We start from the raw sequence: 20,513 nt of genomic DNA, 5'->3' as shown, positions 1-20,513 counted from the left end.
CTTGCCCTGAACAATTTGTTAACAGCCTGGCTTTCCTGGCCTTTTGAGTGTTAAGAGTCCTGCTGCACAGAATGTCAGATATGGCCTGGAAAATGTGGGATAACCAACCTCATATTACCAACATAAGGTAATAACCATAAGGTTTAACCCACAGCGCCACCCGTGCATACTTATGTCTAATTAATGCATGAAGGGTTTAATACCATAGAGTAAGCTGTCCTGCCATGCTTAGCTATATCCACTCCCCTCACCTTGGGAGGGACTAGGTAATTAAGACTTTGTTTGCCTTCCAGTCTATCTGAGAAGCTCAGCATGTAAAGAGATCTGAGCTGGTTGCTCCAAGCTCAAGCCACATGGCTCCAACAGGGACCCCTGACCATTAGGTCCAGTCGTGACCGACTCTGGGGTTGCGGCGCTCATCTCGCTCTATGGGCCGAGGGAGCCGGCGTTTGTCCGCAGACAGCTTCCAGGTCATGTGGCCAGCATGACTAAGCCGCTTCTGGTGAACCAGAGCAGTGCACGGAAACACTGTTTACCTTCCCGACGGAGCAGTTCCTATTTGTCTACTTGCACTTTGAGGTGCTTTCGAACTGCTAGGTTGGCAGGAGCAGGGACCGAGCAACGGGAGCTCACCCCGTCGCGGGGATTCAAACCGCTGACCTTCTGATCAGCAAGTCCTAGGCTCTGTGGTTTAACCCACAGCGCCACCCGTGCATACTTATGTCTAATTAATGCATGAAGGGTTTAATACCATAGAGTAAGCTGTCCTGCCATGCTTAGCTATATCCACTCCCCTCACCTTGGGAGGGACTAGGTAATTAAGACTTTGTTTGCCTTCCAGTCTATCTGAGAAGCTCAGCATGTAAAGAGATCTGAGCTGGTTGCTCCAAGCTCAAGCCACATGGCTCCAACAGGCCATTGTTCTGTTCCTATACTAATAATTTAGGAACTTTCACCACTGTAACTAAGTCAGGTTTTACTGCCTGTGCAACTTTTTCTGAATGCTGTATAGAAAAGCATATGAACCTGGCCTTTGGAGAGTTTGTATGTTAACCATTTTTAACTCAACAAAAGTATGGGCTTTTCCAATGCTGGGGGAAGAGGGTACTATTTAGGAACTCATAAGGACATGCTTTAAAGGTCTAACGGTCTATATGTCCACACTTTACTTTGCTGCAGTCTGAAGATGCATTTGGTTGGTAGCTTATCCTAATATATGAACAACTTTGTTTTAAACACTTGGAAAGGGACAGGAGACTCAGATGCGGGGTCATCATGCAGTACTGCTGACTTGTCCAAGCTATTGGCCTCGGAGGAGCTGCTCTAGCAGGGATCTTTTTGCCTTTCACTTTTCTGCTGAAAGAAAGCCCGGTTGTTTTCCTCAAGAGCCTGTTGGAATTTTTAGCACTGCCCATTTCTGTACATCCAGGGCTGACTTACCAGAGGCAGTGTGAAAGTGCTTTTTGAAACCAGGACTTAAAGTGCACAGAGGGAAGAGAAAGCAAAGAAATAAAGCAAGACAGAGGTGACAGGTCTTGCATTTTTCAGGTTGCTCTTACTGAAGCAGTCACAAACTCCTTCTTATGTTGCATCTTGCTGTACCCAGATACTCAAACAATGGCAATTATGCTGTTGCAATACCCATCTCATTCAGAATTGGGACAAAGGATGGGGTCAGCACAACACACATGATTACAGCAAAGACAGCAATCAAAGTAGCAATACCTCGCTGTGATTGGGAGAGCTAGTACATCTTCTCCACTCCCCCTCACATCCACTACTAGTGCTGTTTCATACGTCTTCACAGTGTTGGAACATAAGGTCACCTGCCATGGGAAAAGGAAGAAAGAATTCAGTTTGCAGGAACAAGGTTCATAATCTTGTGATTGACCAGCCCAAATCCCAATCCCCCAAAGGCAGGCATGTAAAAAAATATATAAGAAGAGTAGCCCTCGGATGTTGGGGCACAGAGAGATATAAAATAAACCAGAAAAAGGGGTAAGGATTGCAACAAAATGTTTCTGATGCGACATGCCCTAACAATCTTCAAAGAACTGAGGGCCAGTTCTCACCCAGCACAAACCATGTCTCACCATTGTTTCTTTGATGCCTTCAGCAGCCAAAGGTGAATGATCATCAAAGTGGGAGAAACAACGAAGCCAGCAGTGAATAGAAGAAACTCAGCATTACCTACTGATCATACTGGTGAGCATATAAAATGTATTTGGGTGAATTTTGGTTAGGGGAAGAGGTCTCTGAAAAGCTGATAATAAATAGAATTAAGTGGTCACGCCCAATTTTCTTTCCTGGCCACATCCATTTTACCATGTGGCCTTCAGAGGCTTGGAAATCTCCCCCTCAAATTTTTAGGAGCTGATTTTGCTCAACATATTTTGGGGCCTGTGGGCTCATTTGCAAAACAAAGAAACAGGCATGGATACCATCACCACCACCCACAAACAAGCACACAAGACAACCTATTTTATTGACTACAATGAAATGCTTCTTTCAAGTTTAATTTTAGTGGGGGAAGTGTATCCTGTGGACACTAGGGAAAGTCTCAGCAGCTGCATGTGTGTCTATGGGTGCCACACTGGTAACCCCTGATTTGGGGAGACAGGTGCACAGCAGAAATAAGCTGTAAAAGTTTGGTCACCTTAATGTCATCTTTGATACCTACCAGTTTGGTTTTTTAAACAACCCTAACCTCCATGTGAGGGCACATACTTCCCTTGAATGAATGGGGATTAGTCACCCTGTGAGATGTGTGCTCTTAGCTGATGCACTACTTAGAAAGATGAATGTATAGCTTCCTAGCCAACTACCGGTATCTGCATGGAGTGTGAATGGGTGAGAGAACTGTGTCCTCTGATGATCCCATTATATGATGGCTATCCTCTGTGAACTGTCATCTCTGATTGATTGACTCAGGTTGATCCCATCTTCTCCCAACTATATTGTTCTATTAAAAGGGGGCTGTGAGTTCTCAGTGCTGTATAGGTAATAGATATGGAAATGTGAAAATCAGTAAGAGAGACACAACTTCTACCTTTGAGACCTAGAGTGCACTCAATCAACAGACTTATTATTATTCTCCTTCTCCTATCCAGCCCCCTCTGTACTCACAGAGGCAACATGAACTATTTTTCTGCCCTCTTCCTGACCATCATTGGGGACCCAGGAAGCATGATGTTTACACTGTCATTCCTTGTTCTTATCTTTGTTCATGTTTCTCTCTAAATGTCTGTAAACTCTGATTTCCTCAATAAAACTATTTTACTTCATAATTGTAATTCTGTGCCAGGGGTAAATTCATACTCAACCCTACTCACATTGCTACTGGGTCCCATGCTGTTAAGGGTCTTGCACCTCCCCCAATTAAAGCGAGTTCTTTTGAAAGGAGTGTTGGACAGACACATCTTAAATATTGGCGACCTGGTTACTTCAATTGTAAGAAGAGCAAGACAGTGGCAGCTTTATGAGGAAATATTTCTGTGCTCCTTAAAATGGAGGTCCCAAGTAACCCCAGTTTTTGCCCCCAAGCCATGAGGGGTGATGCAACCTTAATACAGTGATGGGAGAGAAAAAGGAGTTTAACACAAATGGGGGCAAAGATGGCAGGAGAGACATTCTGTAAAGAGCATCATTATGTGGCCTCAAACAGCACGGAGCAGAGTTTGAACGTGCATTATTTTCGCAGGAGGAAAAGACAGAAAAGGCCAAGTCCTGAAGAGAGGAGTTGGCAGCCCTTTGGATATAGGAAAGGAATTCTCTCTCTTTTCATTTGAGGTCACTGGCCAGTTTCTCCAAGCTTTTCCACTGTGAACAGTATGAACATTACTGTAACTTAAATTGACTTTCAAGTGAGTGGTTCTGCAACTCAATAATTGCCTCATAGCTTAGTGAGCCTTTATAATACAATCTATCCTCAGCACAAGTCCTATAATCAATTTGCTGTACTTCAGGAGCCACCTGCTCCTCACTGAGGACAAACAGCAGCATAAGTGGCACTGTACCTGGATGTCCATGAGTCCTTGTGAGCGGATGGTGCCTCGGTTGGGAGTGATGGTAAATTCTTTGGGCTTTGCCCCTCCACTGCGTGCCTTCCTCCATGTTGGCCTTGAGATGTCAGAGGCTTGATGCTCACTCATGACACTTGGCTCCCCAGTGCCATCTCCTGGGACACGAAGGGCAAAGGTCATGGGCACCAAAGAGGTGTTGATGAGGCAGCAGGACAGGGTGTGAGGGAAACCTGCAAGATAATGTTTTCACCCAACAGAAATTGAGAAGGAGCTCCATGAAGGCACTGAAAGTGACCCAAAAGGACACTCATTTGGACTCCTCCACACAGTCAATTTTTTCTTTTAGGAAAATAAAACGGCCCACACAGCAAGCACACAGGCCCATGTCATATAGCAACAGTCCCTCCTCAATGTGTAGAAACAACTCTTCACCTAGAGGTATAGGTGTTCTGAAGGAATAACCATACATGGTTTGCAAGGAGAGTGGGGTTCCTAAATGACACTCCAAGCCATATGCTAGAAAGGAAGGCAATCCTCCATCCACTTCTCAGGGCTAATTTCCAATCTACACAGTTGTCAATCTAAAAGTAACTCCCAAGCCCATATATGGTAGTGAGTCAAGATCTGCTCAGGAGAAGTTCAATGAAATCCTTAGCAAGGCGTTCTAGAAGCTAGAAGCAGCCAGTGATAAGGTCCTCTCTTGAGTTCCTGCCAAATGTGCTTCAGAGGTTGATGGGACAGAGCAAAAGGCTCCTGAGGGTCTTAAAAGCTGGGCAAGCTCAAGTGGGAGAAAAGGAGACATAATTTTTATATGCACTGGGAAACAAAATAAATTGTGTGACTCATTTTATTGCGCTATTCACTTTAGTGTGGTGTTCTGGAAAAGAACCTGCAGTATCTACAAGATATGTCTGTATTTGCAAATGAGAGCACCCTGGTTGACTTTGGAATGCCCTCCCCATTCAAGGCTTTTTCTTTTAAAATACATCACATACTTCCACTACAGAAGGAACTCAGAGCAGGTCCTTTATCAAAGATCTTAAGACAAGGGAAGAGGAACTCCACCATGTATTTGGGTTTCAAGCTTTCTAAGGTTTTAAAAGGGCCAGCACTCGGAATCAGGCTCAGAAGCAAAGAAGCAGCCAATGCAGTTCTTTCAAAATTGATTCAATGAACCTACCTGGCTGTACCAGTCAAAATTCTGGGATTTGAGTTCTACACTAATGGAAGCTTCCAAGTCATCTTTAAGTGAAGCCTTATATATAAAGCCATTACAAATGATCCAGACATGAGGTTATCAATGTATTGATCACCATGACCAAGGTATTCCTGTCTGGCTACAACATTCTGAACCAGCTGGAATTTCCAAACACTCTTCAAAGGCAGCTCTCTAGGTAGTCTAGCCAGCAGCCAAGGCATCAAAAAGGACTCGATTGGATTTTTATTTTTAATTTATTCATAAAAAAACAAAGAGGTGAGAGCTAAAATGAAATGGTGTTGAGTGCTGGAAAATGTGCAGAAAAAGTAATGAGTTCTCTTGAATAACAGGAATATGGGGCAGGATGGGGCAGGTTATGGTGGATATCAAGCACTAATTACGCCTTCAGCCACACCACTATTGATTTCACATTTAAACATCAGATTGTCTTTAATGAGGCTGGGACAGAGGAGCCAGGATCAACACTGGAATGGAAATTATCTGAAATAACGAGTTAAGAATATATTGGGGAAGATAAGTTTGCAGCAGGAAGAGGGAAACAAATACAAGCCTACAAGGAGAACAGGGGGGTTGAATAGCAACATCAGCAATAGGAACATAACAAGAGGATCAGACCAAGAGTCCATCTAGTCCAGCCACAGTGGTCAGGCAGATACCTCTGGAAGTCCATAAGATGGAAAGACAGCTGTCCTTTCCTAATTGATTTGATGGTTTTTTAGAGCTGGAACCCCCAAGGTTCAGAGGCAGTCCATTTAGCTATCATATTAAACGGTTTTGAAAGACATTAATTGGTCTTTTTATTATTCAAAGCCAGTGACCATCATTTGTTCTTGCAATAATGAATTCCATAAGGAAATTATGCATTGCATGAAATGGTACTTTATTTGGTCTTTCCTGAAACTAATCCCAGTCAACCCTAATCCCTCCTAAAGATTATCTGTTATATTTGTTTGTTTGTTTGTTTGTTTGTTTGTTTGTTTGTTTGTATTTCCCTAGCTCTTGGTTCTTCACCACCCCCATCTCATTGACTTTTGTTAGGCTCTCTTAGAACAGCTTCCACCTCTTTCTTCAAAACCCACCTTAAAACTCACTTCGCAATCATCATTTCCTGGAGAAGAACCAATGCCTCACCTTGAGCACACTCTCAGCTGCCCTTACCTAGCCCTCCCCACCCTATTATTTCTACTCCTGCCTTATGCATGCTCTAAGGCTGGTACTCCCTACAGTAGGTGGCCATGCAGGCTAGGGCTGATGGGAGTACTGGTCCAAAACAGCTGGAAGGCCATAAAGGTTGGCGAAGGCTACTCTAAGTCATCTAGGTATGAAGGGACAAACCCATCATGATTTCCATGCACTGCTCTTTGTGAGCACCTGGGTGGTGGCCCTTAGTAGGAAACAGAACACTAAAGTATTAGATGGATGTTAGTCTGATTGAGCAACATATTTATTATGGCCTTAAAGCCAGTCTAGCCTACAAGTACGATTCACAACTGGCCTTGTTTTTAAAGAAATCTAACTAATAATTATAAGTTACAGATAGGTAGCCGTGTTGGTCTGCCATAGTCAAAATAAAAAAATTCCTTCCAGTAGCACCTTAAAGACCAACTAAGTTAGTTGGTCTTTAAGGTGCTACTGGAAGGAATTTTTTTATTTTAATAATTATAATTTATTATTATACAACTATAACTATAACAACAACTACTACTACTACTACTACTACTACTACAACAACAACAAACCACAAATAGTGAAATAGTGCAAACTTACCAAAGGAAACATCCCCAAAATCGAGGGATGGGACATTGAAATGAAATGTCGGTCCAATGACGCAGCCCCTGAAAGGGAAAACAGAGACTCCCTTGTAACAGGACTCAGAGAAAAGTCACCTTTAGTTGAAGTAGTTAGCAGAACTTTTAGGGCCAAAGGCTCCCACCCTGCCTCTGCAACACAGAAGTGTGGTTGTCAGGGGACCAAGGGAGAGAGTTATGCTTGAATTGTTGTGGAATACAGAATCTAACGTCAGATGCATTTGGATATACATGCACATGTGCACATATGTGCGCATACACTCATCTGTGTCCCAGACTACAGCTCAAGACAGCAGTAGAGAACTGGGACCTCCACTGTCTGCATAACCTCCTTCTTGAGTTATGAATGTGATGGACCTCAGGAAGCGGGTTGTCAGTATAGCTTTGTGTGTCTGTATCTCTACAAAAATCTTTTCTTTTTAAACATCAGTTTTACCTCGAAACTTCCCTAAGGATATGCCTGAAACTCATTGCCATAGTTTCTCCAGCTTACCTAATCACTAAGATCACAGGCTGGGGAGATCCATTGACACTGAATTTGAACTCTTCAAAGAATTGTCCCAGGATAGTACAGCTGAAGGTGACCTGAATGGCCTGGTGGCCTCCTGGCTCAATTATTCCTTCACTGGGCTGAAATGTGAAACGGGCACCCAGGGCCGTGGATGGCAATATCAGTCTGAAGAGGGCATCAATAGCTCCTTTGTTAGAAAGGATGGCCTGCAGCAAGGGAGGGGAGAAGATGAAAACAATCTAATTCTCAAAGAAGCAACTCATTTACATTTCTGTTAAAACTGGTGCTGCTGTCTCCAACTTCCATTCTATTGTTACCGTCATCACAGATGTCTAGATTACCGTATTTTTCGGACTATTGGACGCACCGGTCCATAGGACGCACCTAGATTTGGGGGGGGGAAATAAAGGGGGGGAATTATTCCCCCCCCCCGCCAGGCGCGGGGCTGGGGCGGGGAAGCCCGAGCTTCCCCCTCCCCCAGAACGGGACTCAGAGCCATGCCGAAGCTGCGCGCAGCTTTGGCATCGCTCTGGGAGCTTGCGGGGCTGGGGGAGGAGGAAGCCTTCCGCCAGCCTCCAAACCAAGTCGGGGGACAGCGGGAATGGCGCGCTGCGCCTCTCCCGCTGTCCCCCGAGTTTGCGGGGCTGGCGACGGGGAGGAGCAGGCTTCTCCCCCCGCCAGCCTTCTAACCAAGTTGGGGGACAGCGGGAAGGGCGCGCTGCGCCTCTCCCGCTGTCCCCCGAGCTTGTGGGGCTGGCGGTGGGGCTCTCCTGAAGCCTGGAGGTTGTGGGGCTGGTGGGGGGGGAAGCAGGCTTGCTTCTCCCACCCCCAGCCTCCAGATCAGGTCATGGAATAGCGGGATGGCGGAGCGCTGCCATCCCGCGATTCTCCGACCTGATCTGGAGGTTGTGGGGATGGTGGGGGGGAGAAGCAGGCTTGCTTCTCCCACCCCCAGCCTCCAGATCAGGTCGTGGAATAGCGGGATGGCGGAGCGCTGCCATCCCGCGATTCCCCGACCTGATCTGGAGGTTGTGGGGATGGTGGGGGGGAGAAGCAGGCTTGCTTCTCCCACCCCCAGCCTCCAGATCAGGTCGTGGAATAGCGGGATGGCGGAGCGCTGCCATCCCGCGATTCCCCGACCTGATCTGGAGGTTGTGGGGATGGTGGGGGGGGGGAGAAGCAGGCTTGCTTCTCCCACCCCCAGCCTCCAGATCAGGTCGTGGAATAGCGGGATGGCAGAGCGCTGCCATCCCGCGATTCCCCGACCTGATCTGGAGGTTGTGGGGATGGTGGGGGGGAGAAGCAGGCTTGCTTCTCCCACCCCCAGCCTCCAGATCAGGTCGTGGAATAGCGGGATGGCAGAGCGCTGCCATCCCGCGATTCCCCGACCTGATCTGGAGGTTGTGGGGATGGTGGGGGGGAGAAGCAGGCTTGCTTCTCCCACCCCCAGCCTCCAGATCAGGTCGTGGAATAGCGGGATGGTGGCGCTTCGCCATCCCGCTATTCCCCGACCTGATCTGGAGGTTGTGGGGATGGTGGGGGGGGGAGAAGCAGGCTTGCTTCTCCCACCCGCAGCCTCCAGATCAGGTCGTGGAATAGCGGGATGGCGGAGCGCTGCCATCCCGCGATTCCCCGACCTGATCTGGAGGTTGTGGGGATGGTGGGGGGGAGAAGCAGGCTTGCTTCTCCCACCCCCAGCCTCCAGATCAGGTCGTGGAATAGCGGGATGGCGGAGCGCTGCCATCCCGCGATTCCCCGACCTGATCTGGAGGTTGTGGGGATGGTGGGGGGGAGAAGCAGGCTTGCTTCTCCCACCCCCAGCCTCCAGATCATGTCGTGGAATAGCGGGGTGGCGGAGCGCTGCCATCCCGCGATTCCCCGACGTGATCTGGAGGTTGTGGGGATGGTGGGGGGGGGGAGAAGCAGGCTTGCTTCTCCCACCCCCAGCCTCCAGATCAGGTCGTGGAATAGCGGGATGGCGGAGCGCTGCCATCCCGCGATTCCCCGACCTGATCTGGAGGTTGTGGGGATGGTGGGGGGGAGAAGCAGGCTTGCTTCTCCCACCCCCAGCCTCCAGATCAGGTCGTGGAATAGCGGGATGGCAGAGCGCTGCCATCCCGCGATTACCCGACCTGATCTGGAGGTGGTGGGGATGGTGGGGGGGAGAAGCAGGCTTGCTTCTCCCACCCCCAGCCTCCAGATCAGGTCGGGGAATAGCGGGATGGCGGCGCTTCGCCATCCCCCTATCCCCCGAGCTTGTGGGGCTGGGGGGGGAGAAGCAGGCTTGCTTCTCCCCCCGCCAGCCTCCAGATTAGGTCGGGGAATAGCGGGGTGGCGGCTCTGCACCTCCCCGCTGTCCCCAGCTTTTGGGTGCAGGCTGCTGCCCGCAAGCCTTGCGAGCCCGCGGGACATCCCGCCGGGCTTGCAAGACTTGGGATAGCTTCCTGAAGCCTGGAGAGCGAGAGGGGTCGGTGCGCACGGACCCCTCTCGCTCTCCAGGCTTCAGCAAAAGCCTGCATTCGCACCATAGGACGCACACACATTTCCCCTTCATTTTTGGAGGGGGAAAAGTGCGTCCTATAGTGCGAAAAATACGGTACATAATCCTTGGCTAGGAATGTGGGAGGTTGGCTTCTATGAACCAAAGGTAGATAAGAGTGTTGGACTTTAGACAGGGAGATCTGAGTTCAAAACCTCACTCAGCTATGACTCTGACTGGATGGCCTTGGATACCCTGTTTCTCTTAGCCTAAGTGACCTCAAAGGATAAAACAGTGTGAATGCCCTAAGCTCATGGAAGGAAGGCAGAGCACAGCTCTGATGAAGAACAGGACTCACCTCATAACTGTGGGCTGAGCCAACAAAAATTTTCCCAATATCCAGCTGGTCAAAGTTGAAAAGCAGCTTGGGGGCCATGGCCTCTCCTTTGATGCGCAGAGGGAGCCGGGTCTCTCGCCCTGAGAAGATGAGACTCTACCTTTAGGATATGAACTCAAAAGATACTGAGTGGAAGGAAGCACTAAAGCAAAAAAGTGAAACTGGACTGACAGAAATAGTTGAAATAACAGCTAGGGTCTTGTCTGACCATCAGGACTGTTTTGCACAAGTTGTAATTTCAAAGTTACATCTATTTCTGAAAAAGCATGAAAATGTAATGTTGGGATATTCTAATCAATGCATCAAACTCAAGGGAAATGGTGCAGAGAGGACTAAAACTCAGAAGCAGGTCCATACTTTGAGCACCTGAGTAGACAGATATATATCGACAGAAAGCCAACTCAAGCAAGGCAAGTTCTGACTTACTTGGAGTCCTGGATCCATCATGTTGCCTATACCTTCAGTGTTACTACATACTCTAATGTTACTACTTTGGTTTGAGCCCAACACACTAGGAGGAAGAGCTCTGCTCAAAAGGCAAAGCTCCTGGTTAATAATAACTGAGTCTTTCTGGTGGGCTTTCCAGGGAAGTATCACTCCCCCTGGGCTTTAGATGAAAGTATATATACTTTATAGAAAAAGAAAAAACCCACTGTGTAAGTGGATGCTTTAATTTGTAGTCTGTGTGGCACATCCATTTGTTGAATCCTCTGCTGTAGCCCTTAAAAAGTTCCTGTTCTCTCTCTCTCTCATCACTGCATGGGGTTTGCTTGGCAACAACCACACATGGTAATTAGCACAAATGTGTACTAACACACTGCATTTGTGTCTGGCAGCTAAAACGGCTGTCCCTGTTTTGCTTCCAGCCAAGGGAGTTGTTTTAATTCTTTCCTCCTTATAATTCCATATCGTGGGACTGTCACAGATTTACAGGGTTAGGTCTGCAAATGATCCATGGGAAGGGACAGCGGTGATGGCATAGGTATGTCAGGGAGAAGCCAAAGTCCAGAGCAGCAAATAAAAATAAGAGCAGCCAGGGGCAAGAACATAGTCATGGTCATATGGGGTGGTCAGGTTCCGAAAGGCAACAGTCTAGAAGAGTGAGGTGCAGCATGGGAATTTCTAGAGCAGTTACTCCCTCAGGAGGGACAGTTATATAACCCTGGCAGTCAAGTTCCTATTGGCTCCCAAGATCACTTGGTCCAGCTAGGCAGATCAATAGTTCCTTCTGCCTGACAGCTGTCCTGGCAGCACAGAAGGGCAGATGCCAGGGCCTCATGTTGCCACATCCCCTGCAAGACAGAAACAAAGTACAAGGCAAGGAACCCTTATTCCTTACATTAGGTCCCTTCATTTCTGCATATCCTTCTGTTCTGATTTTTTTGTTATCCTCTCTAGTTTTCTGGTGACTTCCTGCGTTCCAACTCTCTTCCCCTATTCTGTATCTTTGTACATTTTCTCTCATAGCTTCTTATTTACGAAATACATTACTAGCCCACATTAATTCATTCAATTGAATCTTTTTCTTTTTAAATAATAGGATGTTGAGGTTCCTTTATTTCAGCTGGCCTATTTCTAATTACAGTTGGCTTTCATGCACTCAAGTTCTTAGTTTTGTTTCTAATATTTTGTTGTCAAAATAAGGTTGTCAACCTCTATTGTGATGCATGTTCTTATAGCACCTAAAGTTAGTTTAAGCACTTCAAAAATTATTTTTACTACTGTTGTTATTAAAGCTGAATAAAATTGTGTAGTTTTCTGCTGTACTTGTATTTGAAGTGCTATCCATCCTTCCAGATGTTTTTACCACTGAAGCTAAGCAGGCTAGCTCTGATCAGCAGCTGGGTAGGACACTGCCTGAAAATCAGTCTGCTCCCACTCCCATGTATGTCACCTTGGGTTCCAAGATGCAAGAAAGGCAGAATATAAACCATACTAAAAAGAAAAAGACCCAGTTAAGGCTGTTCCCTTAACTGTCCCACCAACCTTGGTCTGCCATCAGCCAGTCCCCACCTGTCTGCTTTCGTACATCTGTTCCAGGGGCTGCTGGCACTGGCTGTCAGCTTTTTCCTCCTCAATCTTTGTGTTGTCATTAAGTAGAGAGGAGGATAGGGGCAAAACTTGAATTAGTTGGCTCTGCCTGTCTTTGGCTCTAGCTCCACTTCCTACTGGCCTCTTTGCCTTCCACCAGCCACCACTGATTAGACCTTCCCAGTCCTATACTGGGGATCAGCAGTCAAGTTCTGCAAGGAATAGCTAGCAAGTTGTCAACAAATATAAATTTCTTTTCCCCTCTCCATGGAATCCTGGTGGATCAATGTGGCTTATTGTGAGTGGCTGATCATAATACCATTTCTATGTGCTCTTGCAAAGCCCACAAGGATATGGTTGTTTTCTTGAAAGATTACAAAGTACCACAGAAGTGGACTTAAGGTCTTTTCCCTATCTACTGTTTCTCTACTCCAAATATGTCCTCCTCCCAGCAATATTTTTCCCTCCCATTGCATTTGATACTCATGTTCAGTGTTCCAAATGTTTGTGGTGCGAACATCTGAAACAACGTGGAGAGAAACTAAGTTTGGGTGAGATGATATGGAGCAAAAAAGTGGCTATGGAGAAAGGGTTACACACTCCTTCCCTCCCCGAACCACTCCTCCATTCCACACACAGAGAGAGGGGAATGTGTCAGGAGCTGCTATGGCTGTGCTGGAGATAAGCACCTCCTTCTGCTGCTGCCTGGGCCGGGGAAGTGGCAGGAGCAATGCTACCCTGGTCTCAGCCTCTGGCCAGGTTGGGGGTGGCCAAACATGGAAGAAGGGAGGGAGGAATGGAGTAAAGATTCACATGGCCCTTCTGCCCACACACACACACACACTAGCAGCACAATTTCCATGCCCCCTTGGGCCTGCACCCTTGGCAGGGGCCAACCTTACCAATAGCTAGGTATGCTCCTGTCCAGAGCCTGCAACAACACACTGCATTTCTGCAAAGGGCAAACAAACATGCTCAGGGCTGGTTTCTTTCCTCTTGTCAAGCAGAGCAGAATAGAACATGTGCTTCAGACTGTGCTAGGCATCTCCCAATCAAGCTGGCAGGCATCTGATGTAACTGGGAGGCCTACTGATCTCAGGCTCACCAGAGTGCGAGACCAGACTTCAGGAATTCTGAAAGCACCTACTGTATCCCATAATGACAGTGTGAGGTGGGAATATCATACCTGAGATATCACAGTATAGAGTTCGGTGATAAACCCCAGCTTCTTGTGGCCTGAAGATCACGCTGATTTCGGTTGTGGAATTGGGCCAAACTTCTCCCTCCTAAAGATGGAAGGGAAGTGATATGTGAGGTCATTCAAAAACGCTTTAAGCACCACCCTTCCAGCCCTGCCTTCTCAACATAAGCAGGTCTAAAGAATCCTTTCATCCTGGGGAGCTGGAAGTGCAGCATTTGCTGGACTGTCTTCTATGGCCAAAGATTCCAACAAGATCCAGCAAGGCAATTTCCCAACCCAAAATTAGGGGCACCTGGGGCCTCTAAAAAGTCCCCTTCCCCTTGCTAAGCTCTCCCATACCATCTTTACTCAGTTTCACACATTCAAGTCTCATCCTCCCTACTTCTGTTTGTGCATAGAGCTCCACTAGCTTAATAGGACCTCCATCTTCAAAAACAGTGTCCCTCCAAGTGGCAGGTGCCAGCAGCAAACATGTGTTTGTGGCTATTTGCTTTATGCTCTGCTTGTAAGCTTTCCAGAGGCATTTGACAGGCCTCCATTGGAAACAGAATTCTGGAGTAGGTGACACAAAGGCAGAAGTGGGGGCTGAGCCCCTAATGCTAAATGACCCAATGGAGCACCTCACTTTTTCCTCCAAGACATCTGAAGCACCCCTAAGAGCCCAACCCTTCCTTCAAGGAAGAAGATACCACCTTCTTACCCAAGCAGGTTCTTTAATTGCTCTGTTGACTAACCAACCAGTCCTCAATGGAGCAGCACTATCCTTTCCCAAGACTTGGGCATTATGTTCTTGACAGTGACCTTTTGAGCCACTGAAACAACACACCTGACTCATGCTCAGTGTGTCATCCAGCAACTCTCTCTGCTAAACCTTTTGCAGTAATCTTTGGCTGCCTTCCTTCCCTTTTATATTTGTACCTTTCTTTTTTTTAACCATATGTATGTAACACTTTACATTGAAAATTAGGAAGCTGTCATACACATAGTCAGCCGTCTGGTCCATCTAGCTCAGTATTGTCTACTATTATAATAATTAAATTAAATTAAATTAAATTAAATTTGTATACTCCCCTACATCCGTAGATCCCAGGGCAGTTCACAACATAAAATTACAATATAAAACACACACAATACATAATGAAAATAAGAACAAAAACAGAACAAAAATCCCCCTCCCAGTCTACACTGACTGGCAGCAACTCTACAGGGTTTCAGTCAGGGGGCATATTGTATTGTTGACAAATCTGAAGATCATAGTTGCTACTCCCACGTCAAATATTTGACTAAGGCACCAGAACAGGAACACTAAACTCTATGTATCACAGGATATGGCTTTCCAATCAAATGTTGGTCTGATTATTACTTTACCTTGCTTTCTTTCAAACCTCATACAATAAAGTCACACAGACCTCTGACAGAAGCCTAGCAGAGGTCAAGGTATATTGGTTGGATCAAGTGATTAGAACTTTATCCACAAAATCCATTAAGTTATCAAAAAAGACCTGGTATGGCTTGTTTTTTATAAAAACATATTGATTATCAGAACTAATGCTATTTTCCTCTTACTGCTTACAACCAAACACATGAGCTAGTTTGTCCGCACATGGGCTGGGAAGCAGAGGTGTATAGCTATGTGTGCTGGATGGTCAGTGCACACAAATGAGTGGGCATTTCATTTCAGGGGTCTTGCAGCTCTTACCAAGAGCCTGCAAAATAGCAGCCCACATTGAAGGGTCAGTGAGCAGGACAGATTCAGATAGGTTGGCTGCATAGCCCTCATTTCATGCCACAAGACCAAGGATGCCCTTACAGATGGAGCTAGCTTACCAGGCTCCTTCCTACCTGACCTCTCAGAGATTCGGATGCAGCCCAATAAGGTTGTAAGAACTGCATCACTGGAATTGCTGTTTGTTCCCAGCATCCTGTTCTCAAAATGAATTTTATTCTATGACTTCCCCAGGGAACCAGAAAGCCAGACACACCCAGGTAAAACCACCCTGTTAAGAATGGAGCCATCAGAAGCTCATTGCCTTAGTGTTGCCTCCTTGGCACACATTCCCAGACTGTCCTTCCCCTGTTGGCTGGAGTCATCACCAGAATATCTAAGCTTGCAGGCCTACCTCAAAATATTATGGGCTTATTCATGACAAATGCAATACATCACTAGCTAATTAAAAGGAGCTCGCTCTGGTAAATATGCATTTGCCAAGTGGCTTTCTAGGCGGTTGAGTTTAGCTGTGTTTCAGCTTTTATTTGCTGCTGCAACAATCTGATAAGAGGGTATAAAAAGTTAAATTTCCTGACAGAGCAGCATATTTAAAGGGGAGGGCAGTGATGTCCTGTCAAGGGCAGTGCAATAGCAGCACACACCTTACCTCCCTTTGCTTCTGGTTTCCATTTCCAAGGAGTCAGCTTGCACATGTTCACAATGTGACTTGCAGCTAATAGATGTTGCAAATGGAATCAAAGCTATTCAGCAGTTAGACGAGCAAAAGCCACCTGGGCTTCCCCCAGAGCTTATTTGCTGACAGATCATGCTTCTTTGCAAAACCAAATCAAGCTAAATTTGAGATGTACTCTGAAAGTCAGAGTTGCATAACCATTTATTTCCCATGGGCTTGGAAAGATGCTCAGATCGTTTGGCTTTTTACTTTCCACAAACATATTCTTTTTTTTAAGTTGGGTTCCTTTATTTTTCCATAACCCTTTAATTTCAGAATCTGTCCTCAAGTTGCTTTGTTCAAGCAACAAGATTAGACCAGACCACAAAGAGCTTAGATTTGCAGCCCAGAAACAACTCTTTACTAACACGACTTACTGACTAGGTGGCTCTGACTCACCAGTGGGTCTCTGGAGTGATGCCTGCAGACTAGTAAAAACAACAAATCATCTTGGATATAGCCTCGTTGGCTTTTGTCATTTACTGGTTCCCTGCTGGAGATCTTGCTCTTCACATACAGTTTGCACAGTGAGAGATCTTCAGTTCCAGATTTCCTGCCTTAAGTAGCAGGTTGGACTAGGTAGCCTACAAGGACCTCAGTCCCACAGGAGTTATTAATGACCACCAACCTAGGTGGCTTTAAAAGAGGATTCACCAAATTCATGGAAAGGGCTTCTGAATACCATTGGCTGGAAATCACAGGAAGGGAGAGTGCTCTTGTGCTCCGCTCCTGCTTGTGGGTTTGCCACAGGCATCTGGTTGGCCACTGTGAGAACAGGATGCTGGACCAGATGGGCCACTGGCCTGATCCAGCAGGCTCTTCAGGATCTTACGGCTCCCTTTCCAGCTCTAAGTTTCTATGACAACATCATCCAAGGTATACACAGATAACAATAATTACAAGCTTTCCTGCTTGCAAGCAAGGTTTTAATTGGTGCCAGCAGAAGAGAAAGCTGAATCTCCCAACATCCAGCTTCACTGAATGACCCCCAGTGAGGTCTAGTTTCAAGAGAGAGGGAGAAATTTATCTGTTTACTTTCTCCGCACTACAAATAATTTTATACAACTCTCATGTCACCCCCTACTCAAGAGCACAGCAACAAAGTTTGTGAGAACGGTTGAAGGAGCTGCACATGCTTAGCCTGGAGAAGAGCAGATTAACGGGAGGCATGATAGGGGTCTTCAAATATCTAAAGGGCTGTCAGTCATGCAGAAGATGGAAAAGACTTGTTTCCTGTTGCTCCAGACTACAGGAAAGGGCAAGAAAGCAGGTGGCAAGAGTTGTTCAACTGTGGAACAGGCTCCCTTAGCTAGTGGGATGCTTTCTTCCTCTGCAGGTATTTAAGCAGAGACTGGATGTCCAACTGCCAGGGATGCTGTAGCTGCACCTCCCTCATCCCTTTCAATGCTATGATTTAATGGGAGGGAATGTCCCAGTGTTGGGTCCGAGGATGGTGTACAGCTCCACTATTGATGGAGGTGACCTCATGATTTTAAGGAGTGTTAAATATGGCTTCTGCCCAGTGCTACCCCCATCCTATCAATGACTCTGCACTTTTAAAACCATGCTCTGCTGCCATATATTTAGTGGCAGAACAGCTGCAATGGCAGAGCATTCTGCTGGCATACCTGTGGTGTTCCATTGGCCTTATCTGTCATGGTGGTAGTCATGGGTGCAATCAAGATTTGTGGGGGCAGGTTTTTGGGGGGCAGAACCTCAAATTTGTATTGATTTGTATTTGCGGGGGGCAGATGTCTGCCACCCTGCCAGGGCTACACCCATGGTGGCAGTGCATCTTGCATTCTGCCAAATCCAAGAGCCCCTCAGCCAGCATAGCTCAAACACAGGATTGCTTGGTCAGCCTTCCATCTCCAGCATGAGGAGAATAACAGGTACAGTGGTACCTTGGTTCTCAAACGTAATCCATTCCGGAAGTCCGTTCGACTTCCGAAATATTTGAAAATCAAGGTGCCATTTCCGATTAGCACTGGCGCCTCAGAAACAATAGCTGACAACCGCATCGGACGTTCTGCTTCCGAAAAATGTTCGAAAACCGGAACACTTACTTCCAGGTTTTTGCTGTTCGGGAGCCAAAATGTTCAAGTACCAAGGCATTCGAGAACCAAGGTTCCACTGTATATGCAATTTGACACTGTTCTATTTTAATAAGAAGGAAGGAAGGAAGGAAGGAAGGAAGGAAGGAAGGAAGGAAGGAAGGAAGGAAATTTCTCTCGCAAAGTTTGGGTGAGGATTACTGAGAATACCCAAAAGCTTCTTTAGAACACAGCATACAAATAGCATAGGCACTCCTATGCTTGTCATAATTTCTATGCACAGTTTCTTACCAGAGGTTCAACAGTAAAAACGTGATTGTTGAAGAGCATGGAGTCTTCCTGCACCCTGGCCTGGCGGTTCTGAAAGGTACGGGTGACAATGGAGAGATGCTCACGAAGATCAGGATGCATATTACACTCAGCCAGGAACTGATCCAGCACACCCTCTTCCTCAGCCTGCAGTGTATGGCATAGCCTGGAACCGCGGGGGGGGGGGGGAGGAAATGGATCATGTAATAGGCAACTTGGAGCCAAGAAGAAAGCAAGCGAGGATGGCTGGAACTCTCAGGCTACAACTGGCATTTGCTTGCAGGATAAACAGCAGGTTTTCAAGATTTGGGGGAATTTTGAGACCCATCCCTCCAGCTCTGACAGCCAACACATCAAGCAGCAGTCTTGGGATCCTACGCAACTTTTGAATTTAGCAAGGCCTTAGGGCAGGCCTAGGGGAGCATGCCCTAGCCTGCCCTAACCTCCCCTCCAGATATTTTGGACTTCAATTCCCATCAGCCTGAGCCATCGTGGCCAAGGGTTAGAGATGATAGGAGCTGTAGTCCAAAACATCTGGAGGGCACCAGCTTGAGGAAAGCTGCTCTAGGCTATGCCCCTCTAAGACCTTCTCTCTTCCCTTAGCTGCTCTCTCATTCTGACTACGCTGAGAGGGCAAGAGAATGAAACATACGTGTGTGTGTGAGAGAGAGAGCACGCGCACACACACAACAGCAACAACTCAGTGCAGGCATGTTTAGTACTCCACATTCTAAAAGGGTACCCATCTTGCAAGTTAAGAAATGCCAAACCAATGAAGGTGGCCTAGTAAAATCAGCCTCAGCTCAAATATGCAGTCCTCTTTCCCCCCTTCAGCAACCAAGACCATCTTACTCAAGTAAAGCCTAGTTTAGCATTCTAATAGGAAAGTGTGGGGGAAGAGGCTGAGTCCTCCTAAACAATGGATAATTTTTTCATCAATGCAGCAGCCATGGCTAACTTTTTTCTAATATAGTTTTATTGATTTCCAATATATAACAATTACAAAAAAGAAAGAAAAGAATACAAAAACAAAATCCCAACTCACCCCTCTTTCTCCTCCAGGACAGATCAATCTAGTTAAGTTTGCCAAAGTCCAAACTGTGGTTTCAGTAGTTGCCATTCTACAGGTTGATCAGTAAAGCATTTTATAAAAACCATGGCTAACTTTAATTAGTTGAAAATATGGAGTAAGATGGTGCTTATTCTGAAAATTCTCACTGGCAAAGCAGTCAAGCAAAAAATAGAGTATGACCATGACAAACTGATGCCCTTATGCCATTTAGCATTGTGAGCAAAACATCCCTCTCATAACCACTCCTTGTCAGGAACCCTTCCTTCATTAGCCAGTTACACACCTCCAAAGTGTTATCACAGAAGCTGTGTAAATTTAATAGCCTCACTGCAATGCCTTTTAAAAAGTCCCTCTGAATTATTATCCTCCTTGGTGCTCCCAGAATGAAGAATGACTCCCTGATGTCTTCATAGGATGTCAAGAGCAGAAGGAGGCCTGCTGCACCCTTTGTCAGGTGGACCAGACTTTTGTCACACTTTAGGTTTGGCTGTTCTCCAGCCATTATTAATTCTCATGACAAGGTAAAAGTGTCCAGAAACGAAGAGTCTGCTATGCATTCAGCCCTGAAATTCACCTAGAGCTTAGATCAGACCAGCATAATGTGGAATCCACCCACATTGAACATGGCCCACCAGATGTACCTTGGAGCCTGTAATGGTTCAACAACTCCCCCCCCCCCATTATTGCAGTCCCAAGCAAGCTACCAAAAAAAGCCAGGAAGTTGTTGGACCTTCTGGTGGGCACTTGCCTTTGGCTTAGTGGGACGCAAGTTGTGCATACCTGGCCTGGAAACCCTTACTAAAGATGCCCCAACAGCACCACAGAAGGTCCTAAGTGGTGGCCTGGACATTTCAGTGCTTAACAGGTAGGGCCAGCCCAAGGCATTTCATTGCCTGAGGCAAAGGACAAGACACAAACTCTCTCTCCCAATTCCAAGTACAAGAGCCAACCAACTAGCAGCTGGTTCTT

At 46.5% G+C, this 20,513-nt stretch overlaps 1 protein-coding gene across 4 annotated transcripts in view; it reads right to left on the bottom strand.

The window, feature by feature from the left end:
- The window catches only part of HYDIN (HYDIN axonemal central pair apparatus protein), a 147,120-nt gene that overhangs the window by 96,344 nt on the left and 30,263 nt on the right, over positions 1-20,513 (bottom strand). For all 4 annotated transcript variants that reach the window (XM_081199950.1, XM_081199953.1, XM_081199951.1 and 1 more), the window contains 7 exons: positions 18,455-18,638; positions 13,654-13,753; positions 10,398-10,516; positions 7,543-7,766; positions 7,009-7,076; positions 4,017-4,252; positions 1,726-1,826 (listed from right to left, as the gene is read on the bottom strand). In XM_081199950.1, the coding sequence (XP_081056076.1) occupies positions 1,726-1,826; positions 4,017-4,252; positions 7,009-7,076; positions 7,543-7,766; positions 10,398-10,516; positions 13,654-13,753; positions 18,455-18,638 (1,032 nt within the window). The remainder of the gene's footprint in view (positions 1-1,725; positions 1,827-4,016; positions 4,253-7,008; positions 7,077-7,542; positions 7,767-10,397; positions 10,517-13,653; positions 13,754-18,454; positions 18,639-20,513) is intronic.

Source organism: Podarcis bocagei (assembly GCF_964188305.1).
Source record: "Podarcis bocagei genome assembly, chromosome: 7".
Taxonomy (NCBI): Eukaryota; Metazoa; Chordata; class Lepidosauria; order Squamata; family Lacertidae; genus Podarcis; species Podarcis bocagei.
The sequence above is the reverse complement of the archived record's forward strand: the minus strand, read 5'-3'. Positions and strand labels throughout refer to the sequence as shown.